Source organism: Kogia breviceps, chromosome 17, assembly GCF_026419965.1.
Source record: "Kogia breviceps isolate mKogBre1 chromosome 17, mKogBre1 haplotype 1, whole genome shotgun sequence".
Classification (NCBI taxonomy): domain Eukaryota; kingdom Metazoa; phylum Chordata; class Mammalia; order Artiodactyla; family Physeteridae; genus Kogia; species Kogia breviceps.
Genome location: NC_081326.1, coordinates 77,534,894 through 77,555,510, shown reverse-complemented (window position 1 = coordinate 77,555,510; position 20,617 = coordinate 77,534,894). Strand labels below are relative to the sequence as shown.

At 51.1% G+C, this 20,617-nt stretch overlaps 1 protein-coding gene across 10 annotated transcripts; it reads right to left on the bottom strand.

The window, feature by feature from the left end:
• Window positions 1-2,279: 2,279 nt before the first annotated feature.
• On the bottom strand, window positions 2,280-20,378 carry COMMD5 (COMM domain containing 5). 10 transcript variants are annotated; one of them, XM_067017844.1, is made up of 3 exons: window positions 19,953-20,378; window positions 19,269-19,434; window positions 2,280-3,189 (listed from the first exon to the last, which is right to left on the bottom strand). In XM_067017844.1, exons 2-3 carry the CDS (start codon window positions 19,366-19,368, stop codon window positions 2,459-2,461), a joined length of 831 nt encoding a protein of 276 aa, XP_066873945.1. In that variant the 5' UTR covers window positions 19,369-19,434; window positions 19,953-20,378; the 3' UTR covers window positions 2,280-2,458. The 10 variants fall into 10 exon arrangements, 6 of the variants coding, with proteins under 6 accessions (XP_066873945.1, XP_066873948.1, XP_058899339.1 ...); XR_010837534.1 differs by lacking the exons at window positions 2,280-3,189; window positions 19,953-20,378 and adding exons at window positions 6,407-8,326; window positions 8,740-11,732 and having other exon boundaries at window positions 19,269-19,343; XM_067017847.1 differs by lacking the exon at window positions 19,953-20,378 and having other exon boundaries at window positions 2,280-3,352; window positions 19,269-19,345.
• Between the last annotated feature and the right edge of the window lie 239 nt (window positions 20,379-20,617).

Sequence of the window (20,617 nt, the reverse complement as noted above, 5' to 3'; positions counted from 1 at the left end):
GAAATCTGCAGCCAGGAAGAGGGCCTCACCCGCCCCTGCTGGCCCCCTGACCTCGGACATCCGGCCTCCACACTGTGAGAAATCAATGTCTGTTGTTTTTATAGGCTGCCGGGTCTGTGGTGCTTTGTTTGTTTTGCCCAAGAGAAACCTGGCACGCCCACCGGGAAGATACATGTTCTGCTGCCATTAGACAGACCCTCATATCAGGAAGAGTTACATGAACAGAGGTGTGTTAACACAGCGACAGCACAGAGAGTAAATGTCAAGTCTGGTCAAGACGGTTTCTCCATGACCGTCTATGGGCAAAGGAGCTTTTTGAATCTTTTTGTTTTACTTTTTCGGATTTTCCAAACATATCATGAGTACATATTCCTGACACATACCCAACGGTCGAAAAAGAAGTCACAGCAAAGGGCTTCCCTGGTGGCGCAGTGGTTGAGAATCCGCCTGCCGATGCAGGGGACACGGGTTCGTGCCCCAGTCCGGGAGGATCCCACATGCCGCGGATCGGCTGGGCCCGTGAGCCATGGCCGCTGAGCCTGCGCGTCCGGAGCCTGCGCTCCGCAACGGGGAGAGGCCACAACAGTGAGAGGCCCGCATATCAAAAAAAAAAAAGAAAAAAAGAAGTCAGAGCACAGTGACTGTGACAGGAAAGCCTCCATCGCTGGTTGAGGCAGATGCGGTGCTCAGCTTACCTGTGCACGTTCTTCTGAGCAGGCCCGGGCCACAGCGAGCACAGCCCAGTCCGGCTCCTGTCCTCAGGGAAGCAGAGCCCAAGGATGCCAGCTGACGCTGAAGGAGACCTGGGAAGTCTGCACTCCTCAGCTGAGCCAAGACGGGGTCCCACCTGCGGCCTGGCCTCTGAAACTCTAGCTCCAAGAGCACAGCAGCATCTTAGGGTGGCGTCCTCTGTGCCCTTGGCCCACACCTAACTTGCTAGGACCCTCACTCAGGGAAAGGCCTTAATTAACCGAGATCGGGGGAGTGTTCTGGAAACAGCACAGAGCAAACACTGCCACTCTTGATGGGTCATGGCATGGAGCAGGGGGCAGGAAGGGGGCGCTGGGGAAGGGCAGGTGCCAGGTGGGCACCCAAGCTCATTTGCTGTTTTCAGAGGAGGTTCCTGCCTGATGCTCGGGCCTATTAATACTACCAGACCTGTGACCTGGTTTCGTGGCAGAGCATGGAGGCAGGGACACGCCAGGCCCCTACCCGGGGTGTGGCTATGCTGGAGGGTGCAGGGCTGGCCACGGGCTCTGCACACGCCTGCCCTAGAGGCAGCCAGGCGAGGCCCCTGCTCCCCCTCCCCTGCCACCGCCAACCCACCAGACTCCCAGTGTCTATGCTGCTGCCCTACGCTCTGCTGTCAACACAGCATCCAGTGTGATGCTCTGAAAACAACCGTCACATCACACTCATTTCACTCAGAATTGAGGCAAAGCTCTTAGAGAGGCCCTTGGGACTGCCCCCTGCGCCCTCCACTCACCTTCCCCCCACTTGGCTGCAGCCACGTGGCCTGTGCACCACAAGCTGCTCCCTCCACCTCGCCTCCTTTAAGTCTTTGCTCAGGTACCATGTCCTCAAGGAGGCGCAACCCATGCCCCCTTTTTTTTTTTGGCTGCGTCTGGTTTCTGTTGCAGCGTGCAGACTTCTTTCTAGTTACAGCGCGCGGGATCCAGAGCACGTGGGCTCTGTAGTTTGCGGCGCGTGGGCTCAGTAGTTGTGGCACGCAGGCTTAGCTGCCCCATGGCATGTGGGATCTTAATTCCCCGACCAGTGATCGAACCCGCGTCCCCTGCATTGGAAGGAGGATTCTTAACCACTGGGCCACCAGGGAGGTCCCCCCACGACCCAATTTAAAATGACAGCCCGTTTCTCCCACAGCCTTGCCCCCCACCTCCAAAGGCTGCTCTACCCTCCTGCACCACTTCCCATCCTCCCATGAGCTACACCACTTGTTTGTATGATGCACTTCGTAATGCCTCGCTCTCCCCACTAGAATGCTCTCCATAAGGTCAGGGATTTAAAACAGGGGAACGAAATGTGCACCCTGAAGCACAGGGTTCCCAAAATCACAGGAGCGAGGCAAGGGCTCAGCTGTTAGGTGGGGCCAGGTTGAGCAGCCTCTGCGTCCTCACAAAGGCCTTGGCTTGGACCCCAGACCGTGACTAGACCACGCATGGCCACACCAGAGCAGTGGGCGCCCTTACCTGGCAACAAGACCAACTGACAGCTGGGGGGGCGGGGCCCGCAGTTTGATGCCTACCCAGGAGAACACATTTTGTGTAGCTGCTTTAATTCCAAAAAAAAGGGAGAGACACAGCTACCTCCTTCACTTAGAGAAATACACAATTATACTCAAACACTCACTGGAGTGCCTCCTGGGAAGCCTTTGCTCTGGAGACACAGGTCTGAGCCAGCTATCCCCAGTGACCAGAAGGGGACCGGCGAGCAAGGCTCAGTCCTGCAGTTTGCGCTCGCACCTCTTCTCCAGGTCGGCCATCTCCTTCAGGACCATGGCCACACCAAACCGCAGCTCCTGGAACTTGGCTGTGGGGACCTCGAAGCGGAGGGCTGACCCATCCGAGAGCTTCAGCTGCATCAGGACGCTTGGCTGCAGGGAGCGGGCCAGGGCGCTGGTGGAGATGGCCACGTCCACCCTCCACCGGAAGTCGGCAACGTGGGGCAGCCAGGCCCCCTGCTGCCTGGCCACAGAGTCAAGGAGAGGCCGCTGGCTCCCAAACACCACACTGGCCAAGTCCACGACCAGGTCTTGGGGGATGCAGAGCTCCTGGAGCTGGTTCTTGAAGGCATCGGGCTTCAGGCTGGCCGGGGGCAGCCGGAGGGCCTGCTGGAGCAGGGTGTGTGTGCCAGCGATCAGGGCCCCCAGCCGCTCCTCAGGCAGGTCTGCGCCAGCCCCGAGGCGCTGCACAGCCTCACGGCAGTCCTCTCCCTGCAGGCTGCTGACCACCAGCTTCAGCAACTTTCTGAACGTGCCCCTGTCCAGGTCCCTCAGGAGCTGGGGCATTGCTGCCACCTCTGGAGGCAGCTGGGCGCCCAGGAAACTCATGCAGCCACTGTGACTGTCACCAGGGCGATGCAGGTGTGGAGCTGCAGGACCCATGGCAGACATCGCTGCTTCCTGCTCTTTGACCGGCAGCCCAGGTAGGAGGTCCCAGCCGCAACTGCCTGGAAGGGGGGTGTAAGAGAAGCCCAGTGACTCCTTTGGGCCAGTGAATGAGGACTGATATGGTCTCCACCACCCAGATGCTGATGGTGTGAACCACTGATGACAGCCAGCAGGACGGAAGGTGCCCTGGAAGCAGGTGGCGGAGGGGCCCCTCTCCAGTCCCTGTAAGAAGGAAGGCAGGAGCCGGCAGAAAAGGGAGATGAGGTGCGGAGGAGAGAAGGAAGAGAATCAGCAAACAGGAGAGCAACATAAGTTCTCCAAATAAATAACGGATTAAAGAATGAAGGAGAAGAAAGGTCCAGAGAACACAAGAACACAACAGCCACTGCCGCTGCCACTGACCACTCCAAGAACATTCAGCTACTCCACCTCCAAGCGGCGAACGGCTCTGCACGAGCGGGTTATCGTTCTAACCCACCAACAAGGAAAGCGAGGCGGAAACAACTGCTCCAGTCAAGGACTAGAACCCAGGCCCGTCCACTCAGAAGTGCCTGCAGAGGGGACCAGACGGCGTCCCTCACGCAGGAAGGGCTGAGGCGCAGGTGTTAGGAGAGGTAGGTGCAGTACCTGGAGAAAAGGGCTGAGACGTCACCTGAAGAACAGCACGACACTCCATACCTGCTTCTGCAGGAGCGCCCGGCCCACCGCAGCCGCGCCAGGTGCCGAGAAGAGCTGTCCCCAAGGCGCCCCCACCCCCGGCCTGCGGGCCTCAGCGCGGCGGGCCCGGGCTCACGGGGAGCTCCCCACCGGTTTCCTCGTACCCCACTCTCCCGGGAAAGCCGGGCCCCCTCACCCCGGCTGCCAACGATCATCCACGGGTTTTCCTTCAGGGCCTGGCCAGTATCGGGACAGCCTTCCGCCGCCCCGTCGCCTGCCGCTCAGGCCCCGGTCCCTGGAGGCCAGCGCGCTGCCCCCCGGCCCGGAGGAAGGAGCGCCCGGAGGAAGGAGCGCCCCAAGGCGGCCACCCAAGCTCTTCCGAGCCGCCGCCCCGGCCGCGGTCAGCGCCCTGCGGTGCGGCCCCGGGCTGCCGAATCGGCCTCCTGCCTGCAGAGCGTTCGCCGTCTCGCAAGCAGGGAGACCCATCCCCACCCCCGCTTCCCGCCGCACCCCCTTACCTGACGCGCGGCCCCAAGCAGAGCAGAGAGGCGCGCGCGGCCGGAAGCGCGGCCTGGTTCCCGGAAGCGACCTAGAAACCCCTGCCCCCCCCCCCCCCCCGGAGGCAGCTCTAGGACAGCGGGAGGACCCGCCCTCGGTGATCCGCGACCTGAGGGGCGGGGCCTAGGCCGCCGAGTTCGTCTTACGGGTCCGACCGCGCAGGACGCAATTCCGGTTGTCCTCCGCTCAAATGGTTGCTGCCTAGTTTGGACTCGAAGAGCGGGAAGTCTCCGCCGGGGTCTGGGGGCACGGGGGTGGGGGTGGGGGTGGAGTGTGCCCAGTACAGACCTTGGGCGGGGAGGCTCTCCTGCACAAAAATGCGCGCGAACTTCGCCTCTCAGTTGTTCACTTTGAATAGGTGAATTGATGGGATGTGCATTTATCTCCATAAAGTGGTATTTTAATAAGTCAGGGCTTCCCTGGTGGCGCAGTTGTTAAGAATCCCCCTGCATTGGCAGGGGACATGGGTTCGAGCCCTGGTCCGGGAAGATCCCACATGCCGCGGAGCAACTAAGCCGGTGCACCACCACTACTGAGCTACTGAGCCTGCGCTCTACAGCTCACAAGCCACAACTACTGAGCCCCCGTGCCACAACTACTGAAGCCCACGCACCTAGAGCCTGTGCTCTGCAACAAGAGAAGCCACAGCAATGAGAAGCCTGTGCACCACAATGAAGAGTAGCCCCAGCTCACCACAACCAGAGAAAAGCCCACGCACAGCAACAAAGACCCAACACAGCCAAAAATAAAATAAAAATTTTTAAAAGCCTAAAAACAAAACGATATCTTTTCTAAATCCATGTGATCCAAAAGCAAGAAATATCGACTTGTAAAAGATAGCTATAGAAAACCCACAATACCTGCTTCTGTTCCCATACTTATTAAACAAATTCCAGGGAGTCAGGAGAAAAAGGAGGCCCTTTTCTTCCATTTATCCTGAATTTTGTTCTCTTTTTGCCCATTTCCCTCCCATAAAATATCCAGGGCCTTCCCTTTCCCTTACTACTTTCTTCAACTTCTATTACCTAGAAGCTTGAAGAAACCAGCCTATTACTAAGTCCAATTTTCTGTCCATTAATTTATAAGCTTTTAGCAAATAACTTGTCCTTTAATAATTGTAAGTCAGAATTTTAAAAATCAGCAAATTAAATGTTCAACTTAAGCTAGACAAAAAATACCAAAGCTAAAGGAAGTAGAAGGAAATAATAAAGAGAAAGTGAACTGGGACTTCCCTGGTGGTGCAGTGGTTAAGAATCCGCCTGCCAATGCAGGGGACACAGGTTCAAGCCCGGTCTGGGAAGATCCCACATGCTGAGGAGTGACCAAGCCCTAGCGCTACAACTACTGAGCCTATGCTCTAGAGCCCGCGTGCCTAGAGCCCGTGCTCCACAACAGGAGAGGCCACCTCAATGAGAAGCCCGTGCACCACAACAAAGAGCCCCCGCTCGCCGCAACTAGAGAAAGCCCATGCGCAGCAACGAAGACCCAACACAGCCAAAATAAATAAATAAATAAATATATATGTATATATAAACAGGGAATTCCTTGGCAGTCCAGTGATTAGAACTTGGCACTTTCACTGTTGGCGGGGTTCAGTCCCTGGTGGAAGAACTAAGGTCCCTCAGCAGTGCACCAAAAAAAAAAAAAAAGGAGGGCTTCCTTGGTGGCGCAGTGGTTGGGAGTCCACCTGCCGATGCAGGGGACATGGGTTCGTGTCCCGGTCCGGGAGGATCCCATGTGCCACGGAGCGGCTGGGCCCGTGAGCCATGGCCGCTGGGCCTGCGCGTCGGAGCCTGTGCTCCGCAACGGGAGAGTCCACAGCAGTGAAGAGGCCCGCGTACTGAAAAAAAAAAAAAAAAAAGGAAACTGTTTGAATAAAACCAAAAGCAGATTCTTTGAAAAAGACACCAAAAGCACATGACAAAACAAAAATAGAAATATTGGACCACATTAAAATTAAGAACTTGTGTGCTGCAAATGATACTATCCAGACAGTGAAAAGACAACGCACGGAAGTGTGAAAATATTCGCAAATCATATATTTGAAATAAGGGACTTGTATCCAGAACATAAAAATAACTCTCACAACTCAACAATAAAAAGATAAATAATTTAAAAATTGGAAAAGGATTTGAATAGGTATTTGGGCAAAAAAGATATACAGATGGTTCACAAGCACGTGAAAAGATGCTCAACATAATTAGCTCTCAGGGATATGCAAGTCACAACCACAAGGAGATACGCCTCGCCTGGCCTAGACGGACAGTAACTGGAGTCAACTAAGGCTGGAGACTCGAGCCCTCACGGGCCGCAGTCCCAGCAGACGCAGGATGAGACCGTAAATCGGACCGGATCCCTGGGAAAGTTTGACACGTGCTCGAGAAGTCAGCCTGGAGATACTGGATTTTCGTTCACACTGAGCTGCATTCTGAGGGGCTTCCCTAGACCGAGCATATCGCGGCAGCCGCCTGGGCCACCTCCGCCTCTGCAGGCCCAGCTGCCCTTAGCCGCAGGGACCTCAATCACATCCGCCCTTAACCAACTTCAGACGGCCGCCCCCGCGCCTCGCGGAGACCCGCGCGCCCCCAAGAGTCTGAGCCCACTCGCGGGACGGGCCGCACCGCGGGAAGTGGTCCCGGGGCGGGGCCTGCGCGTGCGCCCTCGAGTCGCTCTAGGACGCAGGGAGGACCGTCGACTCCATGGTGCTCGGCGGCCCGCCGTCCTCGGTCCGCGGTGGCTGAGGGGCTGGGGAAACCGAGGGTTGGGGAGCGGGGCTCCGGGCGGGGCCCTGGCGGTTCTCTCTCAGCCCTTGACTTGGGGATCGCTAGGCCCCAGCATCGTGAGCAGTCGCGGCTGCCGCAGGGTGGAGGCGACTTGACCCCAGGGGACCTTCCCCTGAGCGCCCCGGGGGCGCGGTCGGTCCGAGGGAGGCGGGCACAGGGCTGCTTATTGGCTGGTGAGGCAGGCGGCCGACGTGAGTCGGCTAACGAGGCCTCCCGGGTGGGCCGTGTTCCGAGTGCAGGGCTTGCCGAGCGTAAAGGAGTCGCGCGGGCTGCGATACAATCGTAGGCGTAGGACGGTCGCTGACTCTACTGGGGCACTTGATCACCCAACTTGAAGAGGCCCTGGTCCCCTGGTGCTTGTTAAGGTCTGCGCAGATGATGCGGGAGGCGGCACCCTGGGGTCTGAGGACTGTGGGGACGGTCCTTGGTGGCGGGGACCCTCATGGACCAGCTGGGGTCTGTGGAGAGTCAGAACTACTTCTGGTAGCACTTGGGAGGGCTTCTAGGTGGCTGTGGTTAAAGATGAAATGCACAGCACGAGCCGAGGAGCTGTAAGTCAGAACCTGCGTCTTGTCACTAATTGAAGGAAACGGGTATCTCTTAAGCACTCAGAGCTCATAGAGATATTGTTGCTCTTTGGGCATGAACCTGGTAAAATCCGCGTGATGAGAACAGTATCTGACATTCATCGCGTACCTGCCACGTGCCAGGTTGTGCTGAGTGCCCCAAATGCACCAGGTAGGTATTAACATCACCATCTTACAGGTAAGAAGACTAAGGCTGGGGGTTACACAGATTGTCTATGACCGCATACGAAGTGAATTCAGATCCATCTGTCCGACCCCAAACGCAGGCCTCTGTTATTCCCCCCAGGGACTCACAATGGGTGCGGTTGGGCGTCTGTGAGGACAGATGAGAGACTGCAGGTGTGCTACTGAATAGTTTGGAGTCACTCTAAAGCTTCATCAACCCTAAACTTACTTCTCAAGAGGGCAAGAGAAATTATTTTGACTCAGCAGAAACTTGTTCACTCATTCGAGAAAGTCTGAGGAAACCTCCCTTCTGCTTAGACTCCACGCCTCAGAGGAAAGAAAATGGACACATGAAGATCCAGATGTGTGCAGATGCCCCCCAGGCACTGTCTGGGAGATCTGTGGCCGGACAGCCGAGGGCAGTGACCACACCTGTAGTCTGATCCCTACAATGGGGATGGAAACAGCAGCTGTCAGTGCTTGGAGCCACTGAAATTTGAATCTTAAGACCCACTCCAGATCCTCCAACGTCCCCTGAAACTTGTGTTCAAAGAGGGCTGCATTCCTGGCAGCAACACTGGTACCACTGACAACGGACGGGCCCTTGGTGGGTTCCCCTGTGTCCTGGCTCTCTGCTCTTCTGTGTCCACTTCCTGGAGGACAGGGCACCTGGTCTCAGCACCAGGGCAAAGCTGAGGAGCAGACCGGGGTTGGTGAGCCTGTCTCTGGACACCCTCCCTCTGGCTCGCTAACCACAGGGGCCCCACTCAGCCACAAGCTGCACGAGAGCTTCTCTACCCTCAAATCCTACGTGCAGGAAATGGACCATGAGGTTTGGGTAATCAAGAAACTGACTTACAATCTCTGAGGAACAGAGAAGCCTCTGTATTTCACCCGGGAGACAGGTGAGATGAGCCTCACCGAGCACCTCTCAGGATCCCACACAGTCCTCATTCCTGGATGGCCTGAAGATTAACTCTGAAGCCCTCCTTGACGATGCCTCACTCCTCAAAAACATGCCAGCGCTCCACGGCCTCCAGGACGGAGCCCATAGTCTCCAGGAGACAAAAAGCCAGGCCCTGCCAGCTCCAGAGTCACATTCCCATCTTTGCTACGTTGCACCGTTGCTTGTGCTGCTCCTGCCCCCTTGTGCCATCATCCCACCGTCTTCAAGGCAGTTCCAGTCTTCCTTCATCAAGCCTTCCCGGCCTCTACCACTGCCTCCACTGCACTCCTGTGTTACCCCCAACAGGACCCGAGGACGCACCCGACTCTGGCTGCGTCTCCCTCTCCCCGTGAGGAGCCCACAGTTGAGGACAGGACTCAGCAATCCCGCTTCCCATTCCCTTCTTGACCTGTGTGGGGCAACAGCTTGCTCCTCCCCCCAGGCCTGACAGTGTGGAGCCCCTGGGCCGGCACCCCACTGGCCTTCCTCCCCGCACCTCCCGGCTTCTGAAGACTCGGGTGTTCCTGGCTCGGCCTGTGCCTCACACCTGTTCCTCTCAGGCCTTCCTCCTTTCCCCTTGGATTGGGTCAACTTGGGAAATCTGATCCAAAACTTTTTTTCCTCGTTAAACTTTGTTGTAAACTTTGTTTTCTCATTAAACTTTGTTTCAAAATTCTGTGACAGAATTTTGGTCCAGTTGTTTCCATTAAAGAGTTCTGATTTGGGGACTTCCCTGGTGGTCCAGTGGCTAAGACTCCATGCTCCCAATGCAGGGGATCCGGGTTCGATCCCTGGTCAGGGAACTAGATCCCACATGCTGCAACAAAGATCCCGTGTGCTGCAGCTAGGACCCAGCACAGCCAAATAAATATTAAGAAAAAAATAGTTCTGATTTTAAAAACTAGTAACTTAAAACTGCCATGCAACACCCCTGCAACAGTGGTCCACAAAACATTCTTTTTTTCTTCTGAAGATTTTATGATGTATTGTTCTCATTAGCCAGTCATTAACTATCAGACTAAAAGGGCCAATTGAGACTGTCCTGAGACTGTTCTTCTACCACAGGCTAAGAGTGGGTGGCAGGTATTAGGGACAATACAGTTGACCCTCGAACGACACAGGTTTGAACTGTGGGTCCACTTATATGCAGCTTTTTTTTTTCCAATAAAGAAATCTGGGGTTGTTGAATGTGCAGATACGAAAGTAAAGTTATACCCGGATCTTCAACCGCGTGGAGAGTTGGTGCCCCTAATCCCCACGTGGCTCAAGGGTTAAGTGTATTCGTTTGGCCTTCTGAACTTTCTTGCCAGCTCCAGCAGTCTTCTCAGCTACTGCTTTGATGACACTCACAGCTGCCTTCCATCTCATGTCACAAATACCAGAATGGCCCAGAGAAGGATCGTCAGAGAAGCTCTCAACACACATGGGCTTGCTGGGGACCATTTCAATGAATGAAGCATCACGAGGTTTCAAGAATCTGGGGCCATCTTCCAGACTCTTCCCAGAACAGTGATCAGCATTCTTCACCTCAGTAGACTTGCAAGCGACAGATGCCCAGCCAGTGTTGACACAGCCTGGATGATTCAGAATAGTCACCTGGGCTGTGAAGCCAGCCACTTGCGTTGCTGGATCATTTTTGCTGTTGCCACGACGAGCATCTTTGACAGACATGTTCTTTTTTTTGCTGCTGATTTTTATTATTTTATTTTATTTTATTTTTATTTATTTATTTTTATTTAAAAATAAGATAGGCATTTATTTTCAGGTTTTGCCTCAGACTTGTACTTCCACTGTAGCCTAACTTACGACAGACATGTTCTTGACACTGAAGTCCACACTCCCCAAGAAGAGCTACCGCTGTGCATGTGGACACAGGCGACCACTCTGCTGGGTTTGAGAACCGCCATCTCCTCTCAGCGCACGGGCTTGGTGCCGATGCACCAATTGTGTGGATGTGCTGGAGGGGTGGATGCGAGGGCTTGTCAGCTGGACGAGCTGCGGGCAGCTCGGTTCCACTACGCTACCACCTCTACCAGGTATTTTCCATCCCTCCTGGCTGCAGGGGGCTCAGTGGAGCCCATCTTGTTCATACCTGCAGTTAGTGGTGTCACACCAGTGTGTAAGCCAGAGGGCCTGCTCAGGGAGGGGTCTGCCCATTCTTGGAGACAGAAGCAGCAACAACCAGGACAGCACGGTCAGCCTGAGATGCACCTGTGGTCATGTTTTCAATAACGTCTCTGTGTCCTGGGGCGTCACTGATGGTCACAGAATGGTGGCTGGTCTTGGGTCTCCCCAGGGAGGTCGGTGGGGACATGGCGCTCATGCTGAGCTGGAAGCCACGTAGGGGAGCCTTTCCCATCCCTGCAGGCTCCCTCCCCACCCCCCACCCTACACAGTTCTCCACGGCTCCTTTGTTACTCCCACCATAGCTGTGAGGCAGACAGCCAGGAGAGGTGGACGCACCTGAGCTCCGTATCCAGCGACAACGACGTCTTTTCCTTGCCCATTGTGGTTTAGGCTTAGCGGTGGTTTTTATTTATTTATTGTAAGGAAATGGAGATCCATTTTTTTGGTTTGCTTTGTTTTTATAAATTTATTTATTTATTTTTGGCTGCATTGGGTCTTCATTGCTGCACACGGGCTTTCTCTAGTTTTGGCGAGCAGGGGCTACTCTGTTGCCGTGCATGGGCTTCTCATCGCGGTGGCCTCTCTTGTTGCAGAGCATGGGCTCTAGGTGAGCGGGCTTCAGCAGTTGTGGCTCGCGGGCTCTAGAGTGCAGGCTCAGTAGTTGTGGCGCACGGGCTTAGTTGCTCCGCGGCATGTGGGATCTTCCCAGACCAGGGCTTGAACCCGTGTCTCCTGCATTGGAAGGGCGATTCTTGACCACTGCACCACCAGGGAAGTCCCTAGAGAAGATTTATGAGTGGCAAACAAACACATGAAAAGATACTCAACACCATTAATCATTAGGAAAATTCAATTTTAAGTCACAATGAGGAACACCCATTAAAATTGCTGAAATTAAAAAAAAGACTGGGCACACTCACACTGGCAAAAAGACAGACAGACACCGATGGGACAGAAGAGAAAGCCCAGGAATAAACTCTCACGTCGGTGAGAAAATAATCTTTGACCAGAGTGCCAAGAGCATCTAATGAGGAAAGGGCAGTGTTTTCAACAAAGGGTGTTGGGAAAATTGGCTATCTGCATGCAAAAGAATGAAGTTGAACCCTTATTTCATGCTGTATTAAAAAATTAACTGAGCCCCCGCTCGCCACAACTAGAGAAAGCCCATGTGCATCAACGAAGACCCAACGCAGCCCCCCAAAAATAAATAATAACTAAATTTATTTTTTTAAATTAACTGAAAATGGATCAAAGGCCTAAAGCCACTAAACTCATAGAAGAAAATAGGAAGAGCTTCATAACATTGAATGTGGCAAAGATTTCTTGACTACGACACCAAAGCACACACAACAAAAGCAAAAATAGGTAAATTGGACTACATCAGACAAACTTTTCTGTGCATCAAAGGACACAATCAAGAGAGTGAAAAGGCAACCCACAGAATTGGAGAAAATATTTACAAATCCTATATCTAATAAGAGGTTAATATCCAAAATATATTAAGAACTCCAACTCAACAACAACAACAAAACAAATACCAGATTTTAAAATGGGCAAAGGACTTGAGCAGACATTTCTCCAAAGATGATGGACAAATGGCCAATGAAGCAACAAAAAGATGCTAAACATCACTAATAATTAGGGAAATGCAAATCAAAACCACAGTGAAATACCATTTCACACCCATTAGGATGGTGCCTATAAAAAAAATAAAACAAACAAAAAATAACAATTGTTGGTGAGAATGTGGAGAAACTGGAACTCATGGACGCTTTTGGTAGAAATGTAAGTTGGTGCAGCCTCTGGAAAATAGTATGGAGGTCCCTCAAAATGTTAAAACTAAACTACCATTTGGGGACTTCCCTGGTGGTACAGTGGTTAAGAATCCGCCTGCCAGTGCAGAGGACACAGGTTCGAGCCCTGGTCCGGGAAGATCCCACACACTGCGGAGCAACTAGGCCCACTGCCACAACTACTGAGCCTGCGTGCCAAGAGCCTGTGCTCTGCAACAAGAAAGCTAACACAATGAGAAGGCTGGCACCGCAACAAAGAGTAGCCCCCGCTCGCCGCAACTAGAGAAAGCCCACGCACAGCAATGAAGACCCAAGACAGCCAAAAATAAATAAATAAATGTATAAAAAAAACAAAAAAACACCAAAAAACTATCATTTGATCCAGCAATCCCATTTCTGGGTATATACCCCAAAGAACGGAAAGACGGATCTCAAAGAGATATTTGCATACCCATGTTCATAGCAGCATTATTCATAATACTGAAGAGGTAGAAACAACCCAAGTGTCCATCGACAAATGGATAAACAAAATGTGGTGTGTATATATAATGGAATATTACTCAGCCTTAAAACAGAAGGAAACTCTGACACACGCTACAACGTAGATGACCCTGGAGGACATTATGTTGAGTGAAATAAGTCAGTCACAAAAAGACAAATACAAATACATTCTACTTATATGAGGTATCTAAAGTAATCAAATTCATAAAAATGGAAAGTAGAGTAGAGGTTGCCAGCTGATGGGAGGGAGGAATAAGGAGTTGTTTAATGGGCAGAGAGGTTTAGTTTTGCAAGATCTGGATCTGGAGCGCTGTTGCACAACAATATGAATATCTTACCACTACTGAACCGTTCACTTAAAGATGATTAAGATGGTAATTTTATGGTGTGTGTGTGTGTGTAAATGAAACCCTCATCACTGCTGGTGGGGATGGAAAGTGGTACAGCCACGTGGAAAATGGTTTGGAGGCTTCATAAAAAGTCCAACATACACCTCGCATATGAGCCATCCATTCTACTCCTAGGTGTTTAACCTAGGAGAAAAGGATTCCATTTACACCAAATTCTAGAAAATGAAACTGACCTAATAGTTAGTGACAGAAAGCAGAGTTCCCTGAAGATGGGGGGGGAGGGTAAGAGTGCGGGTTCATTGGGGCCTGCAGGACGGGGGAAGTGTCAGCCACGTTCATTGTCTTGATGTGGTAATTCTTTCACAGATGTGAAATTAAGAATTAAACAATACATCAAAGCTTATCGTCAAGTTGTATCCTTTAAATTTGTGTGGTTTATTGTATGTCAATTATATCTCAATGAAAGTTTAAAATATTTTTAAAAAGAAGTCAGCCTGTCTTATATTCCAGGCAGCAAAATCAAAGGAGGTCTGAAGGCTGTTTGACGTCTCAGCAACCAGCCTCCTGAAGGAAAGGAAAAAGAGCGGGTGGGGGCGCCTCCACCCCTCTCCTCTAAACTCCCTAGGACGCGTGGGGCTGAGCCCCTAGTCCTATCAGCGGACTGCTGGGCGACCATGGCCAAGCTTCTCAACTCTGTGCTCAGCGTCTCCACCCGGAAGAGAGAATAATGACAGTACCTACCGTAAAGGAAAAATTATACTAAGCCTGGTGTGCCGAGGCAGCTTCCTTGGGGAATAAAGAGCGTCCCTGATAGAACACCTAAGCAATTTTTGATGAGCTGTAATCGGATTAAGATGGAAACCAGTTACCAGCAACCCAGGGGACCATCAGCCTGTCCCTGCTCGTGGGCAGAGCCCCAGACCTGGCACAGAGCCCACTGCAGGAGGGGAGCGGCCCTCGGACTGGAGGGAAGGGATTTGATTGGGTTTGACAGCCCAGAGCCAGCTGGGGAGAGGGGCCCCTGAGGGGGTGAGCCGTGGGGGCGTGGCCCCGGTGAAGTCTACGGGGGCGTGGTCAGGGCGGAGCGTCGAGGAACTTAAGAGGCTGCCTCCTGGGGGCGTGTCCTTGGGCAAGGGGCGTGGCCCTGGAAGGTGTGACTGGGATCTGAGGAACGCAGCGAAGCCAAGGTCCGGAGGGAGGCACGGTCAAGGAAGGGGCGAGGAGGGCGTTGGGGGCGTGACCTGGTGCAGGGGCGGTCGTGAGGGGCGTGGTCAGGAGGCCAGAGCGGGTCCCAGCGGGTTCACGCTGTCCCGCCTGCGCTCGGGCCCTCGGGGCGCCAGGCCACTGTTCCCGCGCCGCCGCCCAGCGGGGACGGAGCCAGAAGGGATGCTGGAGCACCGTGTCTTCCTGGCCCCGTCCTGCAGGGGCGAGTGGGAAGAAAAGTGGTCCTCAGTGGGATTGCGTGCGGCCAGGCAGCGGAGGGGAGGCCGCGCCTTTGCCCGCAGGGCCCGGGCCCTTTCCTGTCTGGAGCAGGCGATTCTCCTCGTTTATCGACTCCGCTGCTCTTCCTTTCCATCACGTCGGTGCAGGTGTTTTATACACGTCCTTAATATGTTTTTTCCTTGTAAAATATGTACTGTTGTGTGGTGTATGTGCCTTAATTTACATGTGCTATAAAGCCCACTTCACTTAATTTTTTACGCAGCGCCTTGTTTTTAGGATCTTCTCTTGTTCTCCATACCTCTGGTTCTTTGTCCCTAACTGCTGCGTAGCACTGTCAGTCTGCGCGTCTGTCCCTGATGATGGACACCTAAGTTGCCTCTTATTCCCCATTACTGCAAATCACGTAGTGCTGAGTATCTTTTTACCTGGTCCCTAGGAATGAAAATTCCTCTGGATTATCTATCCAAGAACGGGTTGCTTGTTCATAAGGTATCTGCACGCTTAATTTCACTGACTACCGCTAGGTTGCCCTTCAGAGCTGCTGAGTACATTTACACTTCCAGTAGCCGGGCCTGAGAGTTCCCAATTCACTACACCCTCCCCAACACTAAGTGTTATACAGTGTTCTTATTTTTGCCAATCAGATGCATATCATGGTTGTTTCAATTTGTCCTTAATGGATTCCTAGTGAGTTTCATGATCTCCTCAAATAACATGTGGGCCTTCCCCCTTCGTGAATTGTCTTTTCATAGGTATATGTTTTGGGGGGTTTTGTTTCTGGCCTATGTTTCTATTGGAGTTCCTGGTTTTTGTTTTGTTTTGTTGTTAATATGCAAGAGCTCTTGTATATTCTAGATACCAATCTCTTGTCAGAGTTAGATTGCAAATGTCTTCTGCTAGTCCGTCATCTATTAACTTTAACTGTGATGTCATCTGTTTAAGAGAAATTAACTCAGAGGTAGTCAAATTAGTTAATTTTTTACCTTGTGGCTTGTAGTTTTGTGGTTTTAATAAGTCTTTACCCTCTCCAAGGTCATAAAGATTCACCTCTATTTTTTTTTTTTTTTTTTTTGTGGTACGCGGGCCTCTCACTGTTGTGGCCTCTCCCATTGCGGAGCACAGGCTCAGCGGCCATGGCTCACGGGCCCAGCCGCTCTGCGGCATGTGGGATCTTCCCGGACCGGGGCACGAACCCGTGTCGCCTGCATTGGCAGGCGGATTCTCAACCACTGCGCCACCAGGGAAGCCCTCACCTCGATTTTTTTTAGAAGTATTTCAGTTTTACTTTCTTCTACTTTTCCTATTTATGTGGATAATCTATTGGTAACCCAATTTTATACATATTAGATGTGGATCCAGCTTCATGTTTCTTCAAATAATTCCTCAACAAAGAATACATTAAATAATCAATCTTTCCCCATTACCTTTTATACATTAGTGAGATTCTGAATTCTTTTTTCTGTTCTATTGGTCCATTTGTGTTCCTGAGCCTGTCAAGTACCATTGCTTTGGAGTAGATCTTAACATCTGGTAGAGTACCTGCCTGCTGTATGTCCTCCTTCAAAACTGAACTAGCTATTTGTAGACTTTTATTCTTCCATGTATATCTAAAAAATATGTTTTTCACATTCCTCAAAAAATCTTACAAGAACTGGATTATTAATATTTTGGTTTTTTAGACCACTTTAGTGAGCACTGACATCTTTACAGTGTTATGCCATCTGGTCCATGAACATTGTATGTTTCTCCATTTATTTAGGCTTTCTTTTAAGATACTTTCATAGAGTTTTTATGTGTCCTCTATACAGGTTTTGTATATTTTTAATTAGCTTAATGCCTACATGGTTTATAGCTCCTGTTGGTGTTGTGAAGGGCATCTCACTTTCCATCATATTTTCCAGTTGGTGGTTTCTCATCTGTACAGAACCATTGTTGGGTTTTGTGAGCAGAACTTATTGAACTCACTGACTCTGATACTTTGTTAATTCTGTATATTTTCTGGGTAGAATTTCATATTATCTTCAATTTTTGAGATTTTAGGTTATTCTCTTCTAATCCTTAGGCTCTTTTTTTTTCTTTTATTGTTGCATCGGCTGAGCACACCTGCCTCCACCCACCAACATTAGCAGGCATCCTTTCTTGCTCCTGACCTTAAAGGGTTTATATCCAAAGATTCTCTGTTGAAAATAATTTGTGTGGGATTTTGGTATATAGCCTTTATCCGGTTAATAAAGTTTCCTTTGTAGTCTCAGTTAAAAATTTTTTGATCATAAAGAGATGCTGACTTTTATCAACAATTGAGAGAAGGAGGTGATTTTATCCTTAGTCTGATGATATGCTAAATTACACTGATAGATTTTTCTGATGTTATGTAATCCTTACATTCTTTTTAAAAATAATTAATTAATTATTTTCTTTATTTATTTTTGGCTATGTTGGGTCTTCATTGCTGCCCACGGGCTTTCTCTAGTTGTGGCGAGCAGGGGCTACTCTTCGTTGTGGTGTGTGGGCTTCTCATTGCAGTGGCTTCTCTTGTTGCGGAGCACCGGCTCTAGGCACACAGGCTTCGGTAGTTGTAGCTCACGGGCTCAGTAGTTGTGGCTCACGGGCTCTAGCAGGATCAGTAGTTGTGCCACAAGGGCTTAGTTGCTCCGCAGCATGTGGGATCTTCCTGGACCAGGGCTCAAACCCATGTCCCCTGCATTGGCAGGTAGATCCTTAACCACTGTGCCACCAGGGAAGTCCCTATCCTTACATTCTTGTATATTCTTAAGCATTCTGTGTTTTTTGAATGTTGGCATTCAGTTAACAATTTTTATGTACGAATTTCACATCTATGTTTTCAATAATTTACTATTTATTTATAAATTTATCCCAAACTACTGATGTAGTTAATTTATCCCAAACTACTAATGTAGCCCTCCCCACCTTCGTCTTTGGTAACCATAAGATTGTTTTCTATGTCTGTGAGTCTGTTTCTGTTTTGTAAATAAGTTCATTTGTATCTTTAAAAACATATTTATTGGGCTTCCCTGGTGGCGCAGTGGTTGAGAATCCGCCTGCCGATGCAGGAGACACGGGTTCGTGCCCTGGTCCGGGAAGATCCCACATGCCGCGGAGCGACTAAGCACGTGAGCCATGGCCGCTGAGCCTGTGCGTCCGGAGCCTGTGCTCCGCAACGGGAGAGGCCACAACAGTGAGAGGCCCGCATACCGCAAAAAAAAAAAAAAAAAAAAAAAATATATATATATATATATATTTATTTATTTATTGGCCATGCCGCACGGCTTGCAGCTTAGTTCACCGACCAGAGATTGTACCCGGGACACAGCAGTGAAATTGCCAGGTTCTAACCACTGGACGGCCAGGGAATTCCCTGTATCATTTTTTTAGATTCCACAAATAAGTGATATCATATGATATTTGTCTTTCTCTGTCTGACTTACTTCACTTACTATGATAATCTCTGGGTCCATCCATGTTGCTGCAAATGGCATCATTTCATTCTTTTTTTATAGCTGAATAATATTCCATTGTATATATATGTACCACATCTTTATCCATTCATCCCAAATTAGTAGTGTGGGATTAACAGATACACACTACTATATGTAAAATAGGTAAACAACAAGGACCTACCGTATAGCACAAGGAACTATACTCAATATCTTGTGATAACCTATAATGGAAAAGAATCTGAAAAAAATATGTATAACTGAATCACTTTGCTATACAATTGAAACTAACAACATTGTAAATTAACTATACTTCAATAAAAAACAAAACAAAACCAACAAACAAAAACAATATGATGGTGAGGTGCAGGCAAGTCTTTTGTGAAGCATGGCCACCAGGGGACCCAAGGACCTGGGAGGGATAAGTGGAGTTAAAGGAGGCATTTTGTTTTTATAACGAGAAATATCAGTGGCTTTGTATGCTCATGCAAGTAATAAAACAGAGAGGGACAAACAGATGATGCAGGAGAGGAGACAGATGAACAAAATCTTTGAGATTTTGCAAGAGGGAATGGGTTCCAGTTCATCAGAGGAGGGCCTGCCTTGTATAGGAGCAGGGAAACTGCCTGCCCATCTTCAGGGGGGAAGGTGAAGGGCAGGGATAGATACGGGCAGGCCTTTGGGTTTGGTGATAAGTTTTGTTCTCATCTGGGAGGCTCAACTAGAGAGGCCTAAGAAATTCCTATGCTCACTTTGGGGAATGGGAGACTTACCCTCTGGAGAAAAATCACAAGATTGCCAAGGAGTGTGAAGTGCTCCGTCTACGTTTAAAGTGAAGCCAGCCAGCGCAGGTCTGTGATGTTTCTGCAGCATTCATGATGGAGAATGGTGGGGTTCCTCCAGACTGGGCTTTCTCAAGTGTGCACAACGGAGAGGGAGCTAGAGACAGGAGAGCAGAGACCATTTTTCCTGTGTATGGGAGTGCAGTGTGAGGATGGGCCAAAAGGGAAGCCAGAGTGGTGACAGAGTCCGTATCAGAGAGCCGGAAGGCAAAGCACTGCAGCAGCGGCGCACTGAGGGAGTGAGCTGCAGACCGGAAGTGGAACTCAACTGAGGGCTTCTGAGCTTGAGCTTTCAGCCCTTTGCAGTTCCGTGTGCGAATGGGATCTGGGCTGTGGCCACGGAGTCGTGTGGGCTTCTCTGTTTTGTTGTGGGAGTTTCAGGCTGGTTAGCTTCCATTTATATCGACATGCATGTCAAATACTAGAACTTCTGGAAATGAATACTGTATAGGTAATAATAATTTTTAAAAGCCCGAAGAGCAGGCTAAACGCAGATTAGAAAACGCTAAAGAGAACAATAGTAAAGCTTAACTGAGCAATTACCAAGAGTTAAGATGACAGAGCAAAAAGAGAGAAAATCGTAGAGACACGGAGGACACAGGCCGTCCAGTTTACCTGACAGATACATAAGGAGAACCTATAAGAATGGAGGAGAGCCAATATTTTAAGAGACAGTGGCTGATAACTTTCCAGAATCGAGGAAAAGTGAAATCTTTTCCAGGAAGTCCAACATGGTTTGAGTAGGTAAAATTACACCAAATCCACACCGACACGTAGGAAATGTCAACTGCACCGCACCGAAGGGGATCGGAAGAATCTCAGGAGCGATCTGACAGGCAATGTCGGCCGTGGTGCGGACCGCGGGGCTGGAGGGAACGCTTCGACATCACCTGGCCAGCAGCCGCCCCTCTCCGCCCGTCGCACCCCGGGCCCCGGGTGACCCAGGCCGGGGGCGCCCCTCTTCGCCCGAAGAATCCCGGGACTCGCCAGGACAGCGCGAGTACCCCATACCCGCGTTGTGGGCGGAGCCAGCGCGACTATACTCGCGACTCCCGGCATGCAGCGCACGCCCCCGGCGGGACTCCCGCTCCCGGCGTGCCGCGCGCCGGCGCATGTGCATGGGGCTCGCGGCGGCGTCCCCTGGCGGCAGGGGCCGTGCGGGGCGGGGGCGGGGCCGGAGGCGGGGGGTTGCGCTGGTGACGGGAGGACGCGCGGTCGCGGCGCACTGGGCCGGCGGCGGCGGCAGCGGCGGCGGCGGAGGGCGCGCACCGAGCGGGCGG

Bases quoted from the DNA above. Each gene is read 5' to 3' on its own strand.
- COMMD5 (XM_067017844.1), bottom strand. From the start codon at position 19,368: ATGCTGCAGAAACATCACAGACCTGCGCTGGCTGGCTTCACTTTAAAC. The intron at 3,190-19,268 runs GTAAGTCTCCCA...CCCCCCTTCCAG, and splicing joins TTGTGATTTTTCTCCAGAGG to GCAGTTGCGGCTGGGACCTC.